The sequence below is a fragment of the Theropithecus gelada genome, chromosome 3, assembly GCF_003255815.1.
Source record: "Theropithecus gelada isolate Dixy chromosome 3, Tgel_1.0, whole genome shotgun sequence".
In the NCBI taxonomy this organism is placed as follows: domain Eukaryota; kingdom Metazoa; phylum Chordata; class Mammalia; order Primates; family Cercopithecidae; genus Theropithecus; species Theropithecus gelada.
The window spans coordinates 12,008,016-12,033,896 of NC_037670.1; the positions used below are offsets into that span (position 1 = coordinate 12,008,016).

The 25,881-nt window shown below is 54.8% G+C and overlaps 2 protein-coding genes across 2 annotated transcripts; one reads left to right on the top strand and one right to left on the bottom strand.

Annotated features, from left to right (window-relative positions):
- Positions 1 to 3,209: 3,209 nt before the first annotated feature.
- ZNHIT1 (zinc finger HIT-type containing 1) lies at positions 3,210 to 9,899 on the bottom strand. The gene is made up of 5 exons (XM_025378040.1): positions 9,368 to 9,899; positions 4,627 to 4,797; positions 3,841 to 3,920; positions 3,555 to 3,724; positions 3,210 to 3,460 (listed from the first exon to the last, which is right to left on the bottom strand). The coding sequence occupies exons 1-5, from the start codon at positions 9,387 to 9,389 to the stop codon at positions 3,439 to 3,441; spliced, it is 465 nt and encodes a 154-aa protein (XP_025233825.1). The 5' UTR covers positions 9,390 to 9,899; the 3' UTR covers positions 3,210 to 3,438.
- On the top strand, positions 9,623 to 21,819 carry PLOD3 (procollagen-lysine,2-oxoglutarate 5-dioxygenase 3). Its single transcript, XM_025378037.1, has 20 exons — positions 9,623 to 9,738; positions 10,185 to 10,434; positions 10,814 to 10,905; positions 11,072 to 11,208; positions 11,292 to 11,455; positions 11,596 to 11,708; positions 12,458 to 12,521; positions 14,417 to 14,514; positions 14,678 to 14,779; positions 14,966 to 15,091; positions 15,262 to 15,383; positions 15,686 to 15,790; positions 15,920 to 16,045; positions 16,963 to 17,104; positions 17,192 to 17,305; positions 17,475 to 17,543; positions 18,973 to 19,077; positions 20,082 to 20,228; positions 20,901 to 21,026; positions 21,362 to 21,819. Exons 2-20 carry the CDS (start codon positions 10,329 to 10,331, stop codon positions 21,515 to 21,517), a joined length of 2,214 nt encoding a protein of 737 aa, XP_025233822.1. The 5' UTR covers positions 9,623 to 9,738; positions 10,185 to 10,328; the 3' UTR covers positions 21,518 to 21,819.
- Positions 21,820 to 25,881: the final 4,062 nt, after the last annotated feature.

Genomic DNA, 25,881 nt, shown 5'->3' on the forward strand with positions numbered 1-25,881 from the left:
TGGGGGTGCAAAGACCCTGGACTCAGCTTCCTAGAGAATGTCATGGATGGCATCAGAGAGCAACCAGAGGCCCTCAGGGTCTAGCCCTGTCCTCTCAAGGTCATTTTAGAAGGCGGAGTACGTCACTGGGGAGAGAAATCTTACATTGAGCAGAACCAATGTGCCTCTTTTTATAACCACAAAATATGAAACAGTCAGCTAAGTTAGGAAAGAATCCAAAGAGATTGTGCTGACAGTGCAAGCTGGACGGGAATCCCGGCCTAGGACGCCACGGAGAAGCACAGATGGTGTTGTTCAGCCCTGAAATAGTCTTTTCTTTTCTTTTTGGAGACGGAGTCTCACTCTGTTGCCCAGGCTGGAATGCAATGGTGCGATCTCAGCTCACTGCAACCTCCGCCTCCCGGGTTCAAGCTATTCTCCTGCCTCAGCCTCCTGAGTAGCTGGGATTATAGGCATATGCCACCATGCCTGGCTAATTTTTTTTCTTTTTTTTTTTTGAGACGGAGTCTTACTCTGTTGCCCAGGCTGGAGCGCAGTGGCAAGATCTCAGCTCGACCTCCACCTCCCAGGTTCAAGCAATTCTCCTGCCTCGGCCTCCCAAGTAACTGGGATTACAGGCGCCCACCACCATGCCCGGCTAATTTTTGTACTTTTAGTATACATGGAGTTTCACCATGTTGGCCAGGCTGGTCTCAAACTCCTGACCTCAGGTGATCCACCTGCCTTGGCCTCCCAAAGTGTTAGGATTACAGGCGTGAGCCACTGCGCCTGGCCTTTTTTTGTTCTTAGCCAGGGTCTCATTCTGTTGCCCAGGCTGGAGTGCAGTGGTGCGATCTCGGCTCACTGCAACCTCCGCCTCCCAGGTTCAAGTGATTCTGCTGCCTCAGCCTCTAGAGTAGCTGGGACCACACGCACACGCCACCATGCCCAGCTAATTTTTGTATTTTTAGTACAGACAGGGTTTCACCATGTCGGCCAGGCTGGTCTCAAACTCCTGACCTCAAGTGATCTGCCTACCTCAGCCTCCCAAAGTGCTGGGATTACAGGTGTAAGCCACCGCGCCCAGCCATAACACTCCACTTTCTAATGGGAGGACAAAGAATTTTGAGCCATCTTGAAAAACCACCTCACCTGGATTGTCTCTGAATCCTGACATCAGCCCCGCAACATGAAGCTAACACCAAAACCAGTACCGCGTGCCCAGCTGCAAGTCTTCAGAGAAAGGGAAGCAGTTCCTCAGGAAAACCCTGGCGAATACTTGAGCCAATCCCCAGGAAAGAACCCAAAAGTGAAGGCCTAAGATGGTGACTGGCCAGGCATGGTGGCTCTCACCTGTAATCCCACCACTTTGGAGGCTGAGGCTGGTGGATCATCTGAGGTCAAAAGTTCGAAACCAGTCTGGCCAACAAGTTGAAACCTCATCTCTACAAAAAAATACAAAAATTAGCTGGGCATAGTGGTGGGTGCCTGTAATCCCAGCTACTCAGAAAGCTGAGGCATGAGGTCACTTGAACCTGGGAGGTGGAGGTTGCAGTGAGCTGAGATGGTGCCACTATACTCCAGCCTAGGCGACAGAGCGAGACTCCATCTCAGGGAAAAAAAAAAAAAAAAGAAAGATGGTGCCTAACATTGACTTTGCTGGATCTCTCTAATATCTTAATGAGGTCATCTGTTCAATGGATACTTACTAAGCACTTGCTTTGCTATGAGGTTAACAGGGTTCAGCAACCAAAAGGACCTTACGAGATCACAGTTTGCAATTCATTTAGACAAGGGATAGGTATAAGAAGTTCACGTGTCACAGCACCCAGGGCCACCAAGACCAGGGGCCTCTAATCCAGGGCTGTCCACTCTTTTGGCTTCCCTGGGCCACACTGGAAGAAGAATTGTCTTGGGAAACACATAAAATTCACTAACATTAATGATAGCTGATGAGCTAAAAGAAAAAAAAAATCGCAAAAGAATCTCATAATGTTTTAAGAAAGTTTACGAGCCGGGCGCGGTGGCTCAAGCCTGTAATCCCAGCACTTTGGGAGGCCGAGACGGGCGGATCACGAGGTCAGGAGATCGAGACCATCCTGGCTAATATGGTGAAACCCCGTCTCTACTAAAAAATGCAAAAAACTAGCCAGGCGAGGTGGCAGGCGCCTGTAGTCCCAGCTACTCGGGAGGCTGAGGCAGGAGAATGGCGTAAACCCAGGAGGCGGAGCTTGCAGTGAGCTGAGATCCGGCCACTGCACTCCAGCCTGGGCAACAGAGCGAGACTCCATCTCAAAAAAAAAAAAAAAAAAAATTTACGAATTTGTGTTGGGCTGCACTAAAATCATCCTGGGCCACATGTGGGCTGCAGGTTGGACAAATTAGATCTATACCATGAATTCTGTCATGTTTCCCAGAAACTTCTGGGTTTTCTGTACTGTTAATAACTTCACACACTGCAGCTCCTGGTAACGGGCTTCCTAAGGACAACTGCTCCCTCGGTCTGGCAGCACCAAGGATAAGGACTCGACCACTCCCCTTTGCTTAAGTACCTTAAGACAAAGACAGGCCCAGCTCCCTCCGGGGTACCATTCTGCACCTGTTCCACAGTGCTCCCGCCACTTCCCTGTCACCCATCCCTGGAGCCTAGCTGTACTTTGAAAATATAGCAATTGGAGAAATACAAAGTAAAATCATGGCCGGGCGCGGTGGCCCACGCCTATAATCTCAGCACTTTGGGAGGCCGAGGCAGGTGGATCACCTGAGGTTGGGAGTTCAAGACCAGCCTGGCCAACACGTCAAAACCCCAACTCTACTAAAAAAAATACAAAAACATTAGTTGGGCATGGTAGTGGGCACCTGTAATCCCAGTTCCTTGGGAGGCTGAGGCAGGAGAATCCCTTGAACCTGGGAAGCGGAGGTTGCAGTGAGCCGAGACTGCACCACTGCACTCCAGCCTGGGTTACAGCGTGAGACCCTGTCTCTAATAAATAAATAAAATAGTTTAAACAACTAAATCAATAACCAAAAAGACTTAGAGAAGTAGCCAAGGAGGGCAGGGGCTCCGGGGTGGCAGGAGAATGGGACAGAATCTCTCATGATCAGGGACACAGAGGGGCAGACAGTGGCAGGGGTGAGTGGGAGGCAGGAGGAAGAGATGGAGCCATGAGCAGGAGAGACAGGTGACCCATCGCCATCACCTCAAACACACCACGACCAAACAGGTAGGCTTCCGGCACGAGGCTCTTTATTCTAACAGCACTGGGGGCCCAGCCTACCTGCCAGACCGTTCCCAGGAGTGAGGTTGCTCTTTCCTGGCAGATAAGACACAGTTTTGTTGGGTGAATGAGCGGCTCCTCCCTCGGTCCAGGAAGAGCTCCCCCTCCACTGGGTGATGAAACTGTCTTTCTGAAGGCCAGGCAGTGCACAGCGGCGCTTCCTTTCTGGGAATGCCCAGGCTCACACAGTCCACTTCAGACACCTGCAGACAGAGAGGAAGCCAGGATGAGGGGAGAGAGGTCTGGGGAGGCTGTGGGAAGGAGGCAGTGGGTGTGGACAGCAGGTCTCACACTCACCTGGTCTCCTGGTGGGTCCCCAGACAGCGCACGGTGCAGTACCGGGCACCGCAGCTGACACAGGTGTAGGGGGAAGGGAAGCCGCAGACAGCACAGAAGGGGCGCTGGGGCCGCGATGGGGGTCCCGCACAGGCCGTCAGGTAGTTGGGGCCCTCGGCCACACTCAAGTTCTGCAGAGACAAGGGGCCGGCTCTAAGACTCCTCCACCCATCCGCGCAGCAAACACCTGCTGGGGCCAGGCTCACCCCTTCCCTGTGAGGTCCTCCCAGGCCGACCCTCCTCTCACCTGCTCCTCCAGCAGGGCCTGAAAGTTTTTTCGGAAGCGAAGTTTAAAATGATCACCTCGGGTTTTCTTCTTTTTCTTTCCTAGGGGTCAAAGGCGATCAGTTGCTTGGCACTTGCCCAGAAAGACAGCAGCTTTCTCTGGTTCATCACTCCCCGTGCCCATGTGCCCTCCTGGTTCTTTTTTTGAGACAGAGTCTCACTCTGTCATCCAGGCTGGAGTGCAGTGGTGCAATCTTGGCTCACTGCAACCTCCACCTCCCGGGTTCAAGTGATTCTCTTGCCTTGGCCTCCTGAGTAGCTGGGATTACAGGTGTCCACCACCATGCCTGGCTAATTTTTTTTTTGTATTTTTAGTAGAGATGTGGTTTCACCACATTGGCCAGGCTGGTCTTGAACTCCTGACCTCAAGTGATCTGCCTACCTTAGCCTCCCAAAGTGCTGGGATTATAGGTGTGAGCCACCACACCTGGCCCTGCCCTCCTGGCTCTAAGTCGATCTCTCGCTACCAGCCTCTGCCCTCCACCCCAATTCTCCAATCCCAGCCAACCGTCACCTCCATGCCCCCAAGCCTAAGGCCTCATGTCAGAGCTCATCCAGTCTCTCTTGTTTATTTCACATACACGAGAGGAAACTGAGGCACAGAAAGGGGGTGTGGTTGCTCACAGCCATGGGAGCCAGTCACCGGCAGAGGCACCAGGAGCTCCTGGGTCCTCCCGCAGCCTGAGTTGGGCAGACTCTCCTGCCTCCTCTCAGTCCCATCCCCCGCTTCCTCCTCCATCCACCTCACCAGTGTCCGCATCATCATCAAACTGAGGCAGCCTCTTGCCAAGCTGAGGGAGTCCTGCGTGGGGGTCATCCTGGAAGTTGTCATTCTCCAGGGCCTCCAGTTGCCGGTTGATGCGACGCTGCCGGGCTGCCCGGTCCAGCACCCGCCGCTGCCCGGGGTCCTGGGAGCGAACTGCATGGGGCAGGGCACACAAAGTTACAGGGCTTCTGAGAAAGAGCAGTGTGGCTGCCGCTCTGGGCAGGGCAAGGAAGGCACCCAGGGTGGAAGCTGCAGCTCTCTGATCTCATCCCCATCGCCAAGGCCTGGGTCTCCTCGTCTCCTCCCAGGCCAGCCTCCGGGCCCATGCTTCCTGTCCCGCCAGCTGAGACTCTTTCAGTCTTTCCCGCCTGTTTTCTCCAGGAGCCCCCTCCTGGAGACAGCTCACTGCAGACTAGGGAGGTCATGGCACCCTGGGGCTTCCAGGTTGTCCTGAGCCCTCAATGCACATGGCCCTCACGCTCAGCATCTCACCTCCTACCTCAAAGGAACCAGGGGCCACCCACGCTTGGACACGCTCATCTTCCAGGCCACCCATTCGCAAACATGATGCCAAGTGGGCACACCCCTGCCCCGGGGCCCCCTAAGTCCCACCACTGAACCCGAGCCTTCACCTCCAGCCCATTCCCTCCATCTTCCATCTTCAACCCCTTCTCCTCAACCGGCACTTTCCTTTCCATCAAAAAGCTGGTAACACTCGTGTGTCTACTCGGCTTCACGGCTCCTTCTCCTTCAGAATAACTCATGTGACAGTGTTGCTTCTTCACCTCCCATCCTCTCCTCAACCCCCGAAATCTGACACCTGCGGGGGGACCACCCACACTCCAGGCTCCAGTGTGCTTTCCTCCTCCTCCTCCTCCTCCTGGGACCTGAGCCCTGTCCACCCTGTGGCAGTGCTGACTACCTTCATCGAGTAGAAAGAGACCCAGACCCTTTGCTTGCTTCCGTGACAAGACTGCAGGCCTTCTCCACATCTAGCAATCCTCCGGCTCCAGCTCGGCTGCTCTCCCTGCCTCTATGGAGGTGGCTGGCCCCCTTCTCTGCTCAGTCTACGCACTCTTCCTGGGATTTCGAACCCAAACAAAGGGCTCTGATGATCACCCACAAGCAAATAACTCCCAGGGTGACTCCCTCAACCCAGAACCTGCTCCTGGGCTCCAGAACTGGCCATGCAGCCAGTGCTTGGTGAGGCCGGGCGTGATGGCACACGCCTGTAATCTCAGCACTTTGGGAGGCTAACGGATCACTTGATGCCAGGAGTTAGAAACCAGCCTGGGCAGCATAGACAAATCCCATCTCTACAAAAAATTGAAAAATAAGCTGGGCGTGGCTGCACACGCCTACAGTCCCAGTTACTTGGGAGGCTGTGGTGGGAGGATTGCATGGGTCCGGGAGGTTGAGGCTGCAGTGTGCACCAAGCCGTAATCACACCACTGCACTCCAGCCTGACTGGCAGAGCAAGACTGTCCCCAAAACAAAAAAAAAAAGAGAAAAAAAGAAAAAAGTCACTGACTGGCCCCGTGGACACTGCAACTCAAAATAAAAAAAAAATTTCCCATCCAAATCTGCTTCTCCTGCAGATTCCCTTTAAGCGAATAGAACCATCTATGCAGATATCCAAACTAGAAACCTAGAAGTTATTTTAAACCTCTTTCCTCGGCTGGACATAGTGGCTCACCCATGCAATCCCAGCACTTTCAGAGGCTGAAGTAGGCAGATCACTTCAGGTCAGGAGTTCGAGACCAACCTGGCCAACGTGGTGAAACCTGGTCTCTACTAAAAATACAAAAATTAGCGGGGCGTGGTGGCACATGCCTATAATCCCAGCTACTCGGGAGGCTGAGGCACAAAAATCACTTGAACCTGGGAGGTGGAGGTTGCAGTGAGCTGAGATCATGCCACTGCACTCCAGCCTGGGCGACAGAGCGAGACCCTGTCTCAAAAACAAAAAACAAAAAACCTCTTCCTCATTGCCTTATCAGCTGTTTGCCACATTCTGATAATTTTACATAATATATCTCTTTATTCGTTAGCCACCTGTTAACCATAATAATAACAGCAGCAGCCCCAGTAGCTATCACTTGTTGGACACTTACTATGAGCCAGGCACCGTGCTCAGCTCTTTGCATCGCTTGAATCGTTTAACCCTTATAACAACTGTATGGGACAGTATCATTCCATCTCCAACTTACCAACATTCAGACATTAAGAAATGTGTCCCAGTGAAACCCCGTCTCTACTAAAAAATACAAAAAACTAGCCGGGCGAGGTGGCGGGCGCCTGTAGTCCCAGCTACTCGGGAGGCTGAGGCAGGAAAATGGCGTAAATCCGGGAGGCGGAGCTTGCAGTGAGCCGAGATCTGGCCACTGCACTCCAGCCTGGGCGACAGAGCGAGACTCCGCCTCAAAAAAAAAAAAAAAGAAAAGAAATGTGTCCAAAGTTCACACAGCTAGCAAGTGGCCAGGTCAGAAGTCAAAGAACTGCCCAGCATCAAAAAGCATGACCTTGCCAGGCGCAGTGGCTCATGCCTGTTATCTCAGCACTTTGGGAGGCCAAGGTGGATGGATGGCTTGAGCCCAGGAGTTTGAGGCCAGCCTGGGCAACATGGCAAAACCCTGTTTCTACAAAAAAATACAAAAATTAGCCGGGCGTGGTGGCACACACCTGTAGTCCCAGCTATTCAGGAGGCTGAGGCGGGAGGATTGATTGAGCCCAGGAGCTCAAGGCTGCAGTGAGCTGTGTTTGTGCCACTGCACTCCAGCCTGGGCGACAGAGCAAGACCCTGTTTCAAAAAAAAAAACCAAAAAACCCAAAACCAAACGAACAAAAAAACCATGATTGTGATCACCGTACTACTCTGTCTCCCTTCCAAATGCCAGGCAGTGCTCTAGGTTCTAGGGATACAAAAGCTTACAGTCCAGTGGCCAACACAAATGATTAATCAAACAAACAAAGAAAGTACGGCATGGGGTAGGCTAGGATACGGAAGTATAAAGTGCTGCGGAGCCCAGGACAGAAACACCCAACCTGGCCTTGGAGTAGTCAGGGAAGACCTCCCAGAAGAAGGTAAGTCTAGGTTAAGGCCTAACTGGTGAATGGCCTGGCTCAGGGGAGACAGCAGGGTGTTTCAGGCCTTGAGGCCAACATGAAAACAGTAATGGCTGGGAGACTGCGATGCCTTTGAAAAACTGAGGGCCAAGTGCAGTGGCTCATGCCTGTAATCCTAGCATTTTGGGGGGCTGAGGCAGGCGGACCACGAGGTCAGGAGATCAAGACCATCCTGGCTAACACGGTGAAAACCCGTCCTTACTAAAAATACAAAAAATAAGCTGGGTGTGGTGGCGGGCGCCTGTAGTCCCAGTTACTTGTGAGGCTGAGGCCGGAGAATGGTGTGAACCCAGGAGGCAGAGCTTGCAATGAACCAAGGTTGCGCCACTGCACTCCAGCCTGGGGGACAGAACGAGACTCCATCTCAAAAAAAGAAAAGAAAAGAAAAACTGAAAGGGCCAAGCGCAGTGGCTCATGCCTGTAATCCTAGCATTTTGGAAGACTGAGGCAGAAGGATCATCTGAGCTCAGGAGTTCAAGACCATCCTGGGCAACATAGTGTGACACCCATCTCAACAAAAAATATAAAAACTAGCCCAGCATGGCGGCCTGCACCCACCTGTAGTTCCAGCTACTCAGGTGGCTGAGACGGAAGAATCACTTGAGCGTGGGAGGTTGAGGCTGCAGTGAGCTATATAGAATCACTGCATTCCAGCCTGGGTGACACAGCGAGACTCCATCTAAAAAAAAGCCTTTGCTAGCTCGCCAATGCTTCCCCACAGAGTTCAAACTCCTGGGCAGTGTGTATAATGCCTTTCAAAATGTAACCTTTCCCCGGTTTTCCATCCTTTCTTATCACTCTGTAAAATCCAAACTATGGACTTGGTTTCCTAAGGGACTAGGTTTTTTCTTGTTTTACTGCCTTTGCACGTGAGGTTCCCACTAAGAGAAACCCTAACTAGACTTTCAAGACTCAATTCAAGCTTTTTCGTTTTTCCTTCAGGTTTCACAGTCCCCTGCCTCCCAGAACCTGGGCTAGAAGCCACGCCTCCCTGTTCGCAGGCGCTGTGCCTCCCTCTGCCATAGCACAAATCACAGTGAAATACAGTGGTAAGTCTGCATTTCTGTCCCCCTTCCAGAAAAAGCCAATGCTTGGATAACAGGGATCTTTCTCCTCTTCATCCCCAGCGCCCGGTTTGGGGCAGGCATCAATAAAACGTGAATGGTCAACGCCAGGACCCGAGGGCTAAGGAAGGGATTTAAGAGGAATAGCTGGGGTCGGGCGCGGCAGCTCACGCCTGTAATCCCAGCACTTTGGAAGGCCCACGCGGCAGGATCGCTCTGAGGCCAACAGTTGGAGACAAACCTGGGCAACATAGCGAGAGCCCGTCATCACATAACAAATTAAAAATTAGCCAGGCGTGGTGCCTCATGCCTTCAGCTCCAGCCACTCGGGAGGCTGAGATGGGAGGATGGTTTGATCCCAGTAGTTCGAGACTGCAGTGAGTTATGACTACGCCACTGCACTCCAGCCTAGGTGAAAGAGCGAGACCACGTCTCAAAAGAAAAAAAAAAAAGAGGAATGACTAGGTAAGAAAATTCTAAGACTGGTTTGGACTTGGGAAGGGGAAGGGGGCGAACCGCGGGGGCTCACATACCCGAAGTTTTCTTCTCCACCATTTGCACAACACAACTGTCGGAAGAGACTGCTGCGCACGCGTACTAAACCCACGGCGTTGGTAGGGGCGCCATCACTTCCGGTGGCTTGTACTTCCGCGCGTGCGCCACCGCTTTGACTCATTACGTGGCGTTTCCTTGGAGACAAGAAAGCTTTTTGCCATGTTTTATAGGGGCAAAACTACTTCCGGCCTCAGTGTGGAGGTGTAAATCTTGTAGGAGCCACGAAATGGGTCATTTTAAAGATGTGCTCACGGTGTTCTTACGAGAAACCTTATTTTCCTTTGGTCCTTGTGAAGATGCTCTGATCACAAAGGCAGACCCTGGAGCTTCTCCCCGGGCAGAAAAGGAAGTGGGCCGAACTGTCAAAGAAAGTGGCTTTGATCCCAGCGGACTGGCTTCCGTGGGCAATCCGAGGTTCCTAGTGGCCCTCTGCAGAAAGCTCAGCTCCCAGTTGCCCCAGGCCTCCGTCCCGCGGCGGACTCCTGGGCTTCCTCCCTCCCTGTCGTCGCCACCCCCTAGCTCTCCCCGTCTTCCGCCCGCACTCTCCCAGCAGGGCTGCTGCCAGGACCCGCCCCCGCGTCCCTCCGGACCCACCGCCAGGGGTCACTTCCCCTGTCCAGGTTTCAGCTTCCACATGTGTAAAGCGGGGGGCTCGGCCCATAGTCGCTGTCTCCCGCCCGCCGGCCCGAGCTGCCGCCCCTCCCCCGCCTCCCGTGCGCCCGGGACAATCCACGCCTTGTCTGCGGCGCCGGCATCTGGAGCTTTCTGCAGCCTCCGGATACGCCTTTTTTCCAGGGCGTGGCCCCAGCCCAGCTGCTCCCCGCGGCGGCTGCACAGCAGCCCGAGCGCCCCCTTCCCGGAGCTCCCCTCCGGAGCTGGGATCCAGGCGCGTAGCTGAGGTCCCAGGATCCTGGGTGCTGTCTGGGCCCGCTCCCCACCATGACCTCCTCGAGGCCAGGACTCCGGCTCCTGCTGCTGCTGCTGCTGCTGCCCCCTGCGGCCTCAGCCTCCGACCGGCCCCGGGGCCGAGACCCGGTAAACCCAGGTGAGATCCCGGGGAGGCCCGGCGCGGCCAAGGGGGCAGAGGCTGACGTGCCTGCCAGCCTGGCCCGGAGAGGGTCGGGGGCTCGAGGAGGTGTCTGTCCCGTCCGCCGCCCAGCGTGCTCTTGGGGCTGAGTCGCGCCAAGCCCCTTGCCCATTACCACCCTGAACTGAGGTTTCCAGCCTCCCTGTGCAAACGGACTCGGAATTCCTGGGCGCCACTCCCACCCTGTCCTCCCTGGGGTCAGAGTGTTCCTGGGTGAGAAGAGTTTAAGAATGGGAAGGAAGAAAGGGAGAGAAGTCGAGTGAGAGGGAGGACAGCAAAGCACGTGGGGCCCGGAGCTGGGCGGTGGATCCCAAGTGCCAATTCCCTCTGGTAACAGAGAAGCTGCTGGTGATGACTGTGGCCACAGCTGAAACCGAGGGGTACCTGCGTTTCCTGCGCTCTGCGGAGTTCTTCAACTACACCGTGCGGGTGAGGAGAGGGAAAAGCCTCTGGGAGGGGGTCCCAGCAAGAGGGGTAGGCTGAAGTCTGGATGCCCAGGTCCCCACGGTGAGCCTGGTCAGGAGCTCCCCCCTCTCCCCCCCCCCCCCCCGACAACTCCCCACCCCTTGCCTGGCATGAGGCATCTTCTCCGCAGACCCTGGGCCTGGGAGAGGAGTGGCGAGGGGGTGATGTGGCCCGAACAGTCGGTGGAGGACAGAAGGTCCGGTGGCTCAAGAAGGAAATGGAGAAATACGCTGACAGGGAGGATATGATCATCATGTTTGTGGACAGGTAACGGGGCTTGGGATAGGGAGCAAGGTAAGGATGCTGAGGTTCCCAGTGGACCCCTGCTCATCCTCCCCTTCCTCACCCAGCTACGATGTGATTCTGGCCGGCAGCCCCTCAGAGCTGCTGAAGAAGTTCGTCCAGAGTGGCAGCCGCCTGCTCTTCTCTGCGGAGAGCTTCTGCTGGCCCGAGTGGGGGCTGGCGGAGCAGTACCCTGAGGTGGGCACGGGGAAGCGCTTCCTCAACTCTGGTGGTGAGTGGCAAGGTGCCCAAGGCAGAGGGGCCAAGAGCGGTGGGACAGAGTGTTAAAGGTGCCTGAGGGCTGGAGAGGGCCTGGGGGACAGGCCCTGGGACCCTGGGAGTCTCGGGGTCAACACTTCCCCTCCCCACTAGGATTCATCGGCTTTGCCACCACCATCCACCAGATCGTGCGCCAGTGGAAGTACAAGGATGATGACGATGACCAGCTGTTCTACACACGGCTCTACCTGGACCCAGGACTGAGGGTAGGGAAGACAGAGGAGTGGGTGCATCCCACACCTCTGTGGGAGTGGAGGCCTCAGGCTGAATGGGAGTGGAGGGGCAAAGGGAGCTGTAAAGAGAAAAATGTGTGCCTGGGCGTGGTGGCTCACGCCTGTAATCCCAGCGCTTTGGGAGGCTTAGGCAGGAGGATTGCTTGAGCCCAGGAATTCAAGACCAGCCGGGACAACATAGTTGAGACCTCATCTCTACAAAAAAAAAAAAAAAATTAGCCAGACTTCATGGTGTACACCTGTAATCCCAGCTACTTGGGAGGCTGAGGTGGGATGATCACTTGAGCCCAGGAGTTTGAGGATGTTTTGCACCACTGCACTCCAGCCTCTGTGACAGAATGAGACTCTGTCTCTCACAAAAAAGAAAAAGCACGGTGGCTCACGCCTGTAATCCCAGCACTTTGGGAGGCCGAGGCTGGTGGATCACTTGAGGTCGGGAGTTTGAGACCAGCCTGGCCAACATGGTGAAACCCTGTCACTACTAAAAATACAAAAATTAGCCAGGCATGGTGGTACTCTCCTGTAGTCCCAGTTACTTGGGAGGCTGAAGCAGGAGAATCGCTTGAACCAGAAGGCAGAGATTGCAGTGAGCTAAGATCATGCCATTGCCCTCCAGCCTAAGCAACAAAAGCGAGAGAAAAAGAGAGAGAGAGAGAAGAGAGAAATGATGTCCTTCCCACTCCTTCCATTTTAACCACTCTATCGCATCTCATTCCATTTAGGAGAAACTCAGCCTTAATCTGGATCATAAGTCTCGGATCTTTCAGAACCTCAACGGGGCTTTAGGTGAGGAGGAAGACAGCCGCAGGTGGGCAGTGCGCAGCCTCTGCAGCTTGGGGTCTTGAGCTGGGAGAGGCTTCTGGAGGAGCTGGGCTGATCTGAGTCCACCTCTGTGTGGTTTTATTGGGCGTCTGAGTGGCTGGTTGTGTGAGTTGCACTGTGCTGATGGTACTAGAAGCAAGGGAGGCAAAAATGTGTCTGGCATCTGTTGCACACATGCTGCGCCTGGGCACCAGGCCAGGGGCTTTTTTTTTTTTTTTTTAGATGGAGTTTCGCTTTGTTGCCTGGGCGGGAGTGCAATAGTCCAATCTCAGCTCACCGCAATCTCCGCCTCCGGGGTTCAAGTGATTCTCCTGCCTCAGCCTCCCGAGTAGCTGGGATTATAGGCATGCGCCACCACGCCTAGCTAATTTTGTATTTTTAGTAGAGACAGGGTTTTACCATGTTGGCCAGGCTAGTCTCGAACTCCCAGCCTCAGGTGATCCGCCTGCCTCAGCCTCCCAAAGTGCTGGGATTACAGGCGTGAGCCACTGTGCCCGGCCTACTCTGTGATTTCGTTTAACAAAGGGAAGGTCCCTGGTTATCCTTCTCATACAGATGAGGAAAGCAGCTTGTGGAGGGGTTGGTGACTTGCCTCAGGGGATGGGGAGAACGGAGAGAGAGAGGCCAGGCACGGTGCCTCATGCCTATAATCCCAGCATTTTGGGAAGCCAAGGCAGGAGGATCACTTGAGGTCAGGAGTTCGAGACCAGCCTAGCCAACATAGCAGAAACCCGTCTCTACTAAAAAAAAGTACAAAAATGAGCCGGGCATGGTGGTGAGCACCTGTAATCCCAGCTACTCAGAAGGCTGAGGTAGGAGAATCACTGGAACCCAGGAGGCGGAAGTTGCAGTGAGCCAAGATTGCGCCATTGCACTCCTGCCTGGGCAACAGAGTGAGACTCCCTCAAAAAAAAAAAAAAAAAAAGGAGGCCAGGTGCAGTGGCTCATGTCTGTAATCCCAGCACTTTGGAAGGCCGAGGTGGGCAGATCATGACGTCAGAAGTTTGAGACCAGCCTGGCCAACATAGTGAAACCCCGTCTCTACTAAAAATACAAAAATTAGGCCGGGTGTGGTGGCTCATGCCTGTAATCCTAGCACTTTGGCAGGATTGATCACCTGAGGTCAGGGCAGGTGGATCACCTGAGGTCAGGAGTTCGAGGCCAGCCTGGTTGACATGGCGAAACCCCGTCTCTACTAAAAACACAAAAATTAGCCAGGTGTAGTGGTGTGTGCCTGTAATCCCAGCTACCTGGGAGGCTGAGGAAGGAGAATCGCATGAACCCGGGAGGTGGAGGTTGCAATGAGCCAAGATCGCGCCACTGCACTCCAGCCTGCGTGATAGGAGTGAGACTCCATCTGAGAATAAAAAACAAAAAATACAAATACAAAAATTAGCCAAGTATGGTGGTATGTGCCTATAGTCTCAGCTAGCTGGGATGCTGAGGCAAGAGAATCATTTGAACCCAGGAGGCAGAGGCTGCAGTGAGCCAAGACCGCACCATTGTACTCTAACCTAGGCGACAGAGTGAGACTCCATCTCAAAAAAAAAAAAAAAAAAGGAGAGAGGGAGAATATGAGGAGGGGTAGGGATGCTGAGGCTCCTAGTGGACCCCAGTTCAGCTCATCCTCCCCTTCCACCCAGCTGTGATGTGATCACACAGGTAGTAGGCAATGGAGCTCTCTGGGCCAGCAGCCTGGTCAGAACCCAAAGGTTCCTGCCCCACAACGAGGGACACTCTAGGATGGCCCTGGTGTCCCTTTATTCCCTGGAGAATATGGGACCCCGTATTTAGAAGAACATGTTGCTTGGCAGCTCCCAGAGAAAGGGAGTCTGAAGCCTGACCTTTTTCTTCCCCAGATGAAGTGGTTTTAAAGTTTGATCGGAACCGTGTGCGTATCCGGAATGTGGCCTATGACACGCTCCCCGTTGTGGTCCATGGAAATGGTCCCACTAAGGTGCCACCAGTGGTCTCAACCGCCGCCCTGCCCTGCCCCAACCCCCGGGCACCTCCAACCTTTCTGAGAAGCCGGCCCTTCCCAGCCCCCATACCAGAGGTGCCTGATCCCCACCTCCACCCCTGGAGGCCTCAGCCACTCAGCCTCAGTCTCTCCCCGACAGCTGCAGCTCAACTACCTGGGAAACTACGTCCCCAACGGCTGGACTCCCGAGGGAGGCTGTGGCTTCTGCAACCGGGACCGGAGGACACTCCCGGGGGGGCAGGTGAGGTGGGGGTGCCGGGGAGGGGCACGAGAGGGCAGCGTGCTGAGCAGGAGGTGCAAGGACAGTGGGCTGGGTGGTGGTGGGGCCACCGCTCGTGGGTCCCTGCACCTGTCAGGGTGGAGGGTGGGTGGGGGCAACGGAGAAGTCCAGGCTTCCCTCTGAGCCCATGTGTGGTGCATCTTCCAGCCTCCCCCCCGGGTGTTTCTGGCCGTGTTTGTGGAACAGCCTACTCCGTTTCTGCCCCGCTTCCTGCAGCGGCTGCTGCTCCTGGACTATCCCCCTGACAGGGTCACCCTTTTTCTGCACAACAACGTGAGACCGCCCCCCCACCCCGATCTTGGAGCCTCTCCCGAGGCACCCTTCCCCTGCCCTGATCAGAACTCCCGTGCCCCTACCCCCATCTCCTTCCCGCAGCACCCCCCATACTTCAGGTGCCGCCTCCCTGCCCTCTGAGCCCATCCCCCTATGTCATCCCCTCCCAGGAGGTCTTCCATGAGCCCCACATCGCTGACTCCTGGCCACAGCTCCAGGACCACTTCGCAGTCGTGAAGCTGGTAGGGCCGGAGGAGGCTCTGAGCCCAGGAGAGGCCAGGGACATGGCCATGTGAGCGGGTGCTTGGGGGGAGGAGGGGGTGGGATGAGGGTGCAGGGTGGGAGTTGCTGCCACCTGATGCCTGGCCCTCACCTCACCTGTCACCCGTCCAGCCCCTCCTGGGCCTCCCCATTCGCGTCCTTGCAGCCCCCACGCTGTCACCCCTGCCCTTGCCAGCTCACCCAGACAGCAGAGAGCCTAGGGAAGGAAGGATAGACACTGCCTCCCTCCTTTTCTCCTGGGGGCGTGGGCCAGTCCCCCCATCCACACTGCCTCCCCACCCGCCGCTGTCTCAGCTTGCCTCTCACCTCCAGGGACATGTGTCGGCAGGACCCCGAGTGTGAGTTCTACTTCAGCCTGGACGCTGACGCCGTCCTTACCAACCTACAGACCCTGCGCATCCTCATTGAGGAGAACAGGTGGCTTACCCCCTCTCCCCGCAGCCGGAGGGCACCCCAACAGGCCCCGGGAACCCCACTTCTGCCTTGGGTACGGGGCTCCCCAGGCCTGCTCCCGTCTGCCCAGCCCTCACCCCCGCCTGTCTGTAGGAAGGTGATCGCCCCCATGCTGTCCCGCCACGGCAAGCTGTGGTCCAACTTCTGGGGCGCCCTGAGCCCCGATGAGTACTACGCCCGCTCCGAGGACTACGTGGAGCTAGTGCAGCGAAAGCGAGTGTGAGTCCCGCCAGCCTGCAGCCCCCCGCCTCCTCCGACCCAGGGCCCGGGTAGACCCAAGGCCCCCACTCTCGGGTTTGGAGTGGTCACCAGTCAGAGGTGCCACGAGGCCGGGTGCAGTGGCTCACACCTTTGATGCCACCACTTTGGGAGGCCGAGGTAGGAGGACTGCTTGAGCCTGGGAGTTTAACATCAGCCTAAGCAACATAGCAAGATCATGTCTCTACAAAAAACTTAAAATATTAGCTGGGCACGGTGGTGCGTGCCTGTAGTCCCAGCTACTACGGAGGCTGAGGTGGGAGGATCACTTGAACTTGGGAGGTTGAGGCTGCAGTGAGCCATGTTTGCACCACTGCACTCCAGCCTAGAAACAGAGGGAGACCCTGTCTCAAGAAAATTTTAAAAAAGGGCTGGCCGTGGTGGCTCAACGCCTGTAATCCTAGCACTTTGGGAGGTCGAGGCAGGCGGATCACTTGAGGTCAGGAGTTCAAGACCAGCCTGGCCAACATGGTGAAACCCCATCTCTACAAAAAATACAAAAATTAGCTGGGCATGGTGGTGGGCACCTGCAATCCCCGATATTTGGGAGGCTAAGGTGGGAGAATTGCTTGAACCTGGGAGGCAGAGGTTGCAGTGAGCCAAGATCACACCACTGCACTGCAGCCTAGGTGACAGAGCAAGACTCCATCTCAAAAACCAAAAACAAGAAACAAAAAAGAAGTGCCACAGCTTGGGGTAGGGACTGACTGCGTTTTGGGAGATAGGGCGGTTGTGACAAGCAATGCTTGACAAGGGACATGCAGGAGCCTTATGTTCAGGGACTGCGATACTCTAAGGGAAGAAGGACTTCCCGGGATGAGCTGGGCAGAATTTGGGGGGCCGCCTTCCCAGCTGACCATGGTTGTCGGTGCCTCCAGGGGCGTGTGGAACGTGCCATACATCTCGCAGGCCTATGTGATACGGGGGGATACGCTGCGGACGGAGCTGCCCCAGAGGGACGTGTTCTCGGGCAGTGACACGGACCCGGACATGGCCTTCTGTAAGAGCTTTCGAGACAAGGTGAGCGCGGGTGCGCGGTGTGGCCTGGGGGCAGCATCCTGGACTCTGGGCATGGCCTGCATCATGGACACCCCCACCCCACTACAGGGCATCTTCCTCCATCTGAGCAATCAGCATGAATTTGGCCGGCTCCTGGCCACTTCCCGATACGACACAGAGCACCTGCACCCCGACCTCTGGCAGATCTTCGACAACCCCGTCGTGAGTGGGACCCCTGCGCCCAGAGCACACAGGTTCCCCGCCCTGTGCTAAGGAAGACGCCAAACGTGATGGCTGCTGCCAGCGCAGGATGCTGAGCGGGAGGGGGCGGTCCCCTGAGGGCTGGGAGTGAGGGGGTCACAGATCTGCTGTACCCCCCACCCTCCCGCAGGACTGGAAGGAGCAGTACATCCACGAGAACTACAGCCGGGCCCTGGAAGGGGAGGGAATCGTGGAGCAGGTGAGCCCGTGCAGCCCCCACTGCTCTCATGGCCATCACCTCTTGGGGGCCCCCACCTGGATTCAAAGTTTTCACACTGAGTTTTCCAGGGGCCTGAGGGTTTTCTGTTCAGGCAAGATGAAGGCAAAGGCCGAGCAGATAGGACTCTTGATCCCAAACCTGGCATTGATCAGATGGCCTCTCCTCTCCTGTGTGTTGGGTATATTGGTGTTACGAATGAAATCACATCGTTTTTTTTGTTTTGTTTTGTTTTTTGAGATAGTCTCGCTCTGTTGCCAGGCTGGAGTGCAATGGCGTGATCTCGGCTCACTGCAACCTCTGCCTCCCAGGTTCAAGCGACTCTCCAGCCTCAGCCTCCCAAGTAGCTGAGATTACAGGTGCATGCCACTATGCTCAGCTAATTTTTGTATTTTAGTAGAGATGGGGTTTCACCATGTTGGTCAGGCTGGTCTCGAACTCCTGACCTAAGGTGATCCGCCCACCTCAGCCTCCGAAAGTGCTGGGATTACAGGCATGAGCCACCGTGCCCGGCTGGAATCACATCTTTAAAGAAGAATGGGGCCGGGCACGGTGGCTCACGCCTGTAATCCCAGCACTTTGGGAGGCCGAGGTGGGGAGATTGGTTGAGGCCAAGAGTCCAAGACCAGCCTGGGCAACATAGCGAGAATCTGTCTCTACAAAAAAAATTTTTTTAATAAAAAATTAGGCCAGGAGTGGTGCTTATGCCTGTAATCCCAGTACTTCAAGAGGCCAAGGCAGGTGGATCACCTGAGGTCAGGAGTTTGAGACCAGCCTGGCGAACATAGCAAAACCCTGTCTCTACTAAAAAAAAAGAATACAAAAATTAGCCAGATGTGATGACGCGCACCTGTAGTCCCAGATACTCTGGAGGCTGAGGTGGGAGAATCGCTTGAACCTGGGAGGTGGAGGTTGCAGTAAGCCAAGAGCATGCCACTGCACTCCACCCTGGGTGACACAGCGAGACGCTGTCTCAAAAAAAAAAGAAAAGAAAAAATTAGCTTGGCATGGTGACATGTGCCTGTAGTTCCAGCTACTTGGGAGGCTGAGGCAGGAGGATCGCTTGAGCCCAGAAGGTCGAGGCTGCAGTGAGCTATGATTGTGCCACTGCACTCCAGCCTGGGTAACAGAGCAATACCCTATCTCAAAAAAAAAAAAGAGGGATGCACTGTTATGGAAGTTTGGAAACCCCTGTCCCAGCACAAGGGGCTCTAGGACCCTCTGCCACCTCTGCTGTGCCAGATACCAGCTCTCAGCCTTGCCATTCCCCCAAGCCCTACCTGGCAGGTCCCCGGCTGCTCTCACAGAGCCTTCCCTGCTCCTCCCTGCCCCTTCCCATTCTGCCCACTGCCTGTCCCCTTCCCCATTTTGTGGCGTCAGCTAGCCCTGTTCTCCCCCGCCCCGTCCTCAGCCATGCCCGGACGTGTACTGGTTCCCACTGCTGTCAGAACAAATGTGTGATGAGCTGGTGGCGGAGATGGAGCACTATGGCCAGTGGTCAGGCGGCCGGCATGAGGTAAGGGCCTAGGTGAGGAAGGCAGAGGGCTCCCCGGAGGAGGAGGTGCGGGATCTGGTAAAGGAACAATGGAATCAGGAAAATGGGAGCAAAGAGGGGGAACTCCCTTTTTCTCTACTAAAACCCCAGGGGGGAGACAGACCCTGGGGTCACAACTGCATTCATTCATGTATTCAAGAAATATTTACTGCTGGGCGCAGTGGCTCATGCCTGTAATCTTAGCACTTTGGGAGGCCAAGGCAGGAGGATTGCTCGAGCCAGGGAGTTTGAGGCCAGCCTGGGCAACATAGCAAGACCCTGTCTCTACAATAAATTTAAAAATTAGCTGGGTTTGGGCCAGGCATGGTGGCTCACGCCTGTAATCCCAGCACTTTGGGAGGCCGAGGCAGGTGGATCTCCTGAAGTCGGGAGTTCGAGACCAGCCTCATCAACATGGAGAAACCCCATCTCTACTAAAAACACAAAATTAGCCAGGCATGGTGGCGTGTGCCTGTGGTCCCAGCTATTCAGGAGGCTGAGGCAGAAGGATCACTTGAGCCCCAGAGTTAGAGGCTGCAGTGAAGCTATGATCATGCCGCAACACTCCAGCCTGGGTGACAGAGCAAGACTCTGTCTCTAAAAAAAGAAAAAAGGAAAGTTTCTGGGTCACTGTCCTAGCTTGCACTGCAGGAATGCCTCGTGCTGGCCGAGCTCTGCCCTGCTGTGAGCAGCAGCCGCCACACAGCTTCTAAGGCTGCGATGAGCAGCCTGGGTACTGTGGAAGCCACGGGGAAGCCTTGACCCAGACTTGGGAGGACTAGGGGGCTTCACAGGACAGGTGACATCTTAGCTGAGACTTGAAGGGCCGGGAGCAGTGAGTCAGGCTGAGAAGTAGCAAAGAAGACTGCTCCACACAGAGGAGCACAAGTGTAAAGGCTGGGGCACAGGAGGAAGGAGGCTGGACTGCCCCTTGGGGGGGGCACCATGGCTGGAGGGGCGGGTGGCTCAGTGCCCGCCGCCCCCAGGATTCAAGGCTGGCTGGAGGCTACGAGAATGTGCCCACTGTGGACATCCACATGAAGCAGGTGGGGTACGAGGACCAATGGCTGCAGCTGCTGCGGACGTATGTGGGCCCCATGACCGAGAGCCTGTTTCCCGGCTACCACACCAAGGTGCGCCGCCCATCTGCCCGCTGCCTCCCCACCTTCCCCACCCCAGTCCAAGGCTGGAAGTCTCCACAGAGACCCCTTTTGGCCCCCACAGCATTTGGGCTCCATGCACTTTAGTTCCCAGGGAAATGAGATGCTGCAGGAGGCAGCCCAGGGGAGGGAGGGAGCCAGGCTGAGACCCGGGGCAAGACTTGGCCCTAATCTAATGCCAGTGAGCAGTGAGACTCTCCCATGCAGGAATCCTGCCGCCCCTCCCCTCCCTGGGCAGGGACCATCATCTCCCTGAAGATCCCCTGCAATGGCCAGGTGTTGGTGGCTCACACCTGTAATCCCAGCACTTTGGGAGGCCGAGGTGGGCGGATAACCTGAGGTCAGGAGTTCAAGACCAGCCTGGCCAAGATAGTGAAACCTAATCATCTAGTAAAAATACAAAAATTAGCCGGGCGTGGTGGCAGATGCCTGTAATCCCAGCTACTCAGGAGGCTAAGGCATGAGAATTGCTTGAAACCAGGAGGCAGAGGTTGCAGTGAGCCGAGATCGCACCACTGCACTCCAGCCTGAGTGACAGAGCGAGACTGTCTCAAAAATAATAATAATAATAATAATAATACAAAAAAAAAAAAAAAATCCTGCGCTCGCAGCCATCCCTGCAGCGTCTTCTCTCCTCTCTCCCAGGCACGGGCGGTGATGAACTTTGTGGTTCGCTACCGACCAGATGAGCAGCCATCTCTGCGGCCACACCATGACTCATCCACCTTCACCCTCAACGTCGCCCTCAACCACAAGGGCCTGGACTATGAGGTGCGCCCCAGCCACACCACCCACCCATGCTTCACCTCGGGACCCTCGGGTCCCCACCTAGAGCCCTTGCATGCACCCCCGGCTCCCCGCCCTGCCCATTCCCCAGTGATTTTGTGGGTGTCAGCTCCTAGATCTCTTCTGGGCAGGCGGCCTCAGCCTTCTCCTGGATCTTCCTGTTTACGGGCACCCCAGCCCCCCATATCTGCCTTCTCCCTTGTTGCACTGGTCTGTCACCGCACCGTGTCCCCTCACCTGGCCGCCCCGCCCCCTGTATCTGCCTGCTCCCCAGGCCCCATGTCTGCTCACTCCATGTTTCCTTTCCCTTCTCTTTTCAGGGAGGCGGCTGCCGCTTCCTGCGCTACGACTGCGTGATCTCGTCCCCGAGGAAGGGCTGGGCGCTCCTGCACCCCGGCCGCCTCACCCACTACCACGAGGGGCTGCCCACGACCCGGGGCACACGCTACATCATGGTGTCCTTTGTCGACCCCTGACACTCAACCACTCTGCCAAACCTGCCCTGCCACTGTGCCTTTTTAGGGGGCTTGGCCCCCATCCTTGGAGTGGGGGATGGGTCTCTCTCACTCCCCGCTTCCTGAGTGCATGTTCCGTGTGCCTGGACTGAATATGTCATCTTGCTCCCAACACATGGCCCTCTCAGGAAGCACCCGGAGTCCCCGCCTCTCTCCTCCGCCCACAGGGGTTCATGGGGACAGGGCTTCTGGGGACTCCCGTGTGATAAATTATTAATGTTCCTCAGCCTCAGTGCCATTAAAGGACAGTTTGTAAGTCTTGAGTCCATTCGTCTGCCCATTAACCCCATCTCCCCTCCTGCCACCAGCATAGAGGGAGAGACCCTGAAAAGGGAAGATGAGAGGAAAAGGGAGAGGCAGAATGTTAGACCCTCGTGGGAACCTGGAAGCTTCCCTGGCTCCCACTTTCCCCTTCCCCTGTATTGGCTGAGCTGGAAAGAGTGTGTGAGAGGGCACAGACCAAAAGAAGGACTTCCCAGGCTGGGCACAGTGGCTCACACCTGTAATCCCAGTACTTTCGGAGGTCAAGGCAGGCGGAGGATCACTGGAGGCCAGGAGTTCAGGGCCAGCCTGGACAGCATAGCAAGACCTCCATCTCTACAAAAAATAAATTAGCTTGGCGTGGTGACTCACGCCTGTAATCCCAGCACTTTGGGAGGCTGAGGTGGATGGATCACCTGAAGTTGGGAGTTTGAGACCACCCTGGCCAACATGGTGAAACCCTTTCTCTACTAAAAAAAATACATAATTAAGCTGGCCACAGTGGCTCACGCCTGTAATCCCAGCACTTTGGGAGGCCAAGGCGGGCGGATCACAAGGTCAGGATTTCGAGACCAGCTTGGCCAACACAGTGAAACCGCATCTCTACTAAAAAATACAAAAATTAGCTGGGCATGGTGGCGGGCACTTGTAATCCCAGCTACTTGGGAGGCTGAGGCAGGAGAATCATTTGAACCCAGGAGGCAGAGGTTGCAGTGAGCTGAGATCGCACCATTGCACTCCAGTCTGGGTGACAAGGCAAGACCCTGTCTCAAAAAAAAAAAAAAAAAAAAAAAACCCAGGTGTGGCATATGCCTGTAATCCCAGCTACTTGGGAGGCTGAGGCAGGAGAATCGTTTGAACTTGGGAGGTGGAGGTTGCAGTGAGCTGAGATTGTGCACTCCAGCCTGGGCAGCAAGAACGAAACTCCATCTCAAAAAAATATGCCAGGCATGGTGGCTCATGCCTGTAATCCCAGCACTTTGGGAGGCTGAGGCAGGCAGATCACCTGAGGTCAGGAGTTTGAGACCAGCCTGGCCAACATGGTGAAACCCCATCTCTACTAAAAATGCAAAAATTAGCTGGGCGTGGTGGCACATGCCTGTAATCCCAGCTACTCGGGAGGCTGAGGCAGGAGAATTGCTTGAACCCAGGAGGTGGAGGCTGCAGTGAGCCGAGATTGTGCCACGGTACTCCAGCCTGGACGACAGAGCAAGACTTCGTCTCAAAACAAACAAAAAAAAGCTTTCCACGCTACCCACAGAGGGGTCCATCTGGCGTTGTTCTGGATTCCTGTTGTAACTTAAAGTTTCACAGCATCCGGAGCCCTTGATGTCCCTCCTGCAAATGAAGGAGGAAGATGTCCTTAATTTCCTTGCAGCAGGAACCCACTTAGGTGGCACCAATCTTGACTTGCAGATGAAACAGTATATGTATAAAAGGAAAAGTGGTGGCACCTACATCCTAAATCTGAAGAGGACCTGGGAGAAGCTGCTTCTGGCAGCTCGTGGCATTGTTGCCACTGAAAACCCCGCTGATGTCAGCATCACGTCCTCCAGGAATACTGGCCAGAGGGCCGTGCTGAAGTTAGCTGCTGCCACTGGAGCCACTCCAATTGCTGGCCGCTTCACTCCTGGAACCTTCACTAACCAGATCCAGGCAGTCTTCCGGGAGCCACGGCTTCTTATGTTTATTCACCCCAGGGTTGATCGGCAGCCTCTCACAGAGGCATCTTACGTTAACCTACCTACCTTGCTCTGTGTCACACGGATTCTCCTCTGCGCCATGTGGACATTGCCATCCCAAGCAACAACAAGGGAGCTCACGTGGGTTTGATGTGGTGGATGCTGGCTCGGGAAGTTCTGTGCATGCGTGGCACCATTTCCTGTGAACACCCATGGGAGGCCATGCCGGATCTCTACTTCTACAGAGATCCTGAAGAGATTGAAAAAGAAGAGCAGGCTGCTGCTGAAAAGGCTGTGACAAGGAGGAATTTCAGGATGAATGGACTGCTCCAGCTCCTGAGTTCACTGCTACTCAACCTGAGGTTGCAGACTGGTCTGAAGGTGTATACGTGCCCTCTGTGACTATCCAGCAGTTCCCTACTGAAGACTGGAGCACTGCCACAGAAGACTGGTCTGCAGCTCCTACTGCTAAGGCCACTGGATGGGTAGGAGCAACCACTGAATGGTCTTAAGCTGTTCTTGCAAGAGCTCTTTTTTTTTTTTTTTTTTTTTTTTTTTTTTTTTGTGATGAGTCTCGCTCTGTCGCCCAGTGCAGTGCCGCAATCTTGGCTCACTGTAACCTCCGCCTACCAGGTTCAAGCTGATTCTCCTGCCTCAGCCTCCTGAGTAGCTGGGATTACAGGCGTGTGCCAGCACACCCGACTAATTTTTGTATTTTTAGTAGAGATGGGGTGTCACCATGTTGGCCAGGCTGGTCTCGAACTCCTGACCTCAGGTGATCCACCCACCTTGGCCTCCCAAAGTGCTGGGATTACAGGCGTAAGCCACTGTGCCCGGCCCTTGCATGGGCTCTTAAGCAACATGGAAATAAAGTTGATGGAAAATAAACATCAGTTTCTAAATAAATAATAAATTTAAAAAAATAAATTAACTGGGCATGGTGGCACACGCCTGTAGTCCCAGCTACTCAGGAGGCTCGGGTGGGAGGATCACTGGAGCCCAGGAGTTGGAGGCTGCAGTGAGCTATGATTGAGCCACTGCACTCCAGCCTGGGTGACAGAGTGAGACCTTGACTCAAAAAATATATGTAGGCCAGGCGCAGTGGCTCACGCCTGTAATAATATATATAGGCCGGGCGCGGTGGCTCATGCCTGTAATCCCAGCACTTTGGGAGGCCAAGGCAGGTGGATCACAAGGTCAGGAGATCAAGACCATCCTGGCTAACACAGTGAAATCCCATCTCTACTAAAAATACAAAAAATTAGTTGGGCGTGGTAGCGGGCGCCTGTAGTCCCAGCTACTCAGGAGGCTGAGGCAGGAGAATGGCGTGAACCCGGGAGGCAGAGCTTGCAGTGAGCTGAGATCGCGCCACTGCACTCCAGCCTGGGCCACAGAGCGAGACTCCATCTTGGGGAAAAAAATATATATATATGTGTATATATATATACACACACACACACACATATATCAAACAGGCTTGTTCACCTCTCCTAAGACATCTCTTGCCTCCAACATCTCACCATCCACATCTATAATCCTCTTATTTTTTTAATTTACTTTTTATTTTTATATTTATTTATTTATTTTTGAGATGTAGTTTCGCTCTTGTTGCTTAGACTGGAGTGCAATGGTGCCATCTTGGCTCACGGCAACCTCCACCTCCTGGGTTCAAGTGATTGTCCTGCCTCAGCATCCCGAGTAGCTAGGATTATAGACATGTGCCACCATACCCGGCTAATTTTGTATTTTTAGTAGAGACGCAGTTTCTCCATGTTGGTCAGGCTGGTCTTGAACTCCTGACCTCAGGTGATCCACCTGTCTCAGCCTCCCAAAGTGCTGGCATTAGAGGTGTGAGCCACCATGCCCAGCCTTTTTATTTATTTTTTTTGAGACGGAGTCTTACTCTGTCACGCAGGCTGGAGTGCAGTGGTGTAATCTCAGCTAACTGCAACCTTCACCTCCCAGGCTCGAGCAATTCTCCTGCCTTAGCCTCCCGAGTAGCTGAGACTACAGGCGCCTGCCACCATGCCCAGCTAATCGTAGTATTTTTAGTAGAGACAAGGTTTCACCATGTTGGTCAAGCTGGTCTCGAACTCCTGACCTCAAGTGATCTGCCCGCCTCAGCTTCCCAAAGTGCTGGGATTACCAGTGTGAGCCACCGCGCCTGGCCTTATCTTGACTTTTTTGAGATGGGGGGCAGTCTCACTATGTTGACCAGGCTGGTGTCGAACACCTGGCCTCAAGTGATCCTCCCATCTAGGCCTCCCAAAGTGCTGGAATTACAGATGTGAGCCTCCATGGCTGACCTGGAATCCCTTTTCTTTCTCCTCTCTAGTCTTCAGGGAAAACCTCCTTTAAGGAGCCTGCCTTCCTGCTAGGTGG

Coding starts and splice junctions, on each gene's coding strand:
- ZNHIT1 (XM_025378040.1), bottom strand. CDS start 9,389: ATGGTGGAGAAGAAAACTTCGG. Junction 4,798..9,367: donor GGTGGAGAAGAAAACTTCGG/GTATGTGAGCCC, acceptor TGCCCCATGCAG/TTCGCTCCCAGGACCCCGGG. Junction 3,725..3,840: donor AGGCCCTGCTGGAGGAGCAG/GTGAGAGGAGGG, acceptor TTGTCTCTGCAG/AACTTGAGTGTGGCCGAGGG.
- PLOD3 (XM_025378037.1), top strand. CDS start 10,329: ATGACCTCCTCGAGGCCAGGACTCCGGCTCCTGCTGCTGCTGCTGCTG. Junction 10,906..11,071: donor TCTTCAACTACACCGTGCGG/GTGAGGAGAGGG, acceptor TCTTCTCCGCAG/ACCCTGGGCCTGGGAGAGGA. Junction 20,229..20,900: donor TTCCCGGCTACCACACCAAG/GTGCGCCGCCCA, acceptor CCTCTCTCCCAG/GCACGGGCGGTGATGAACTT.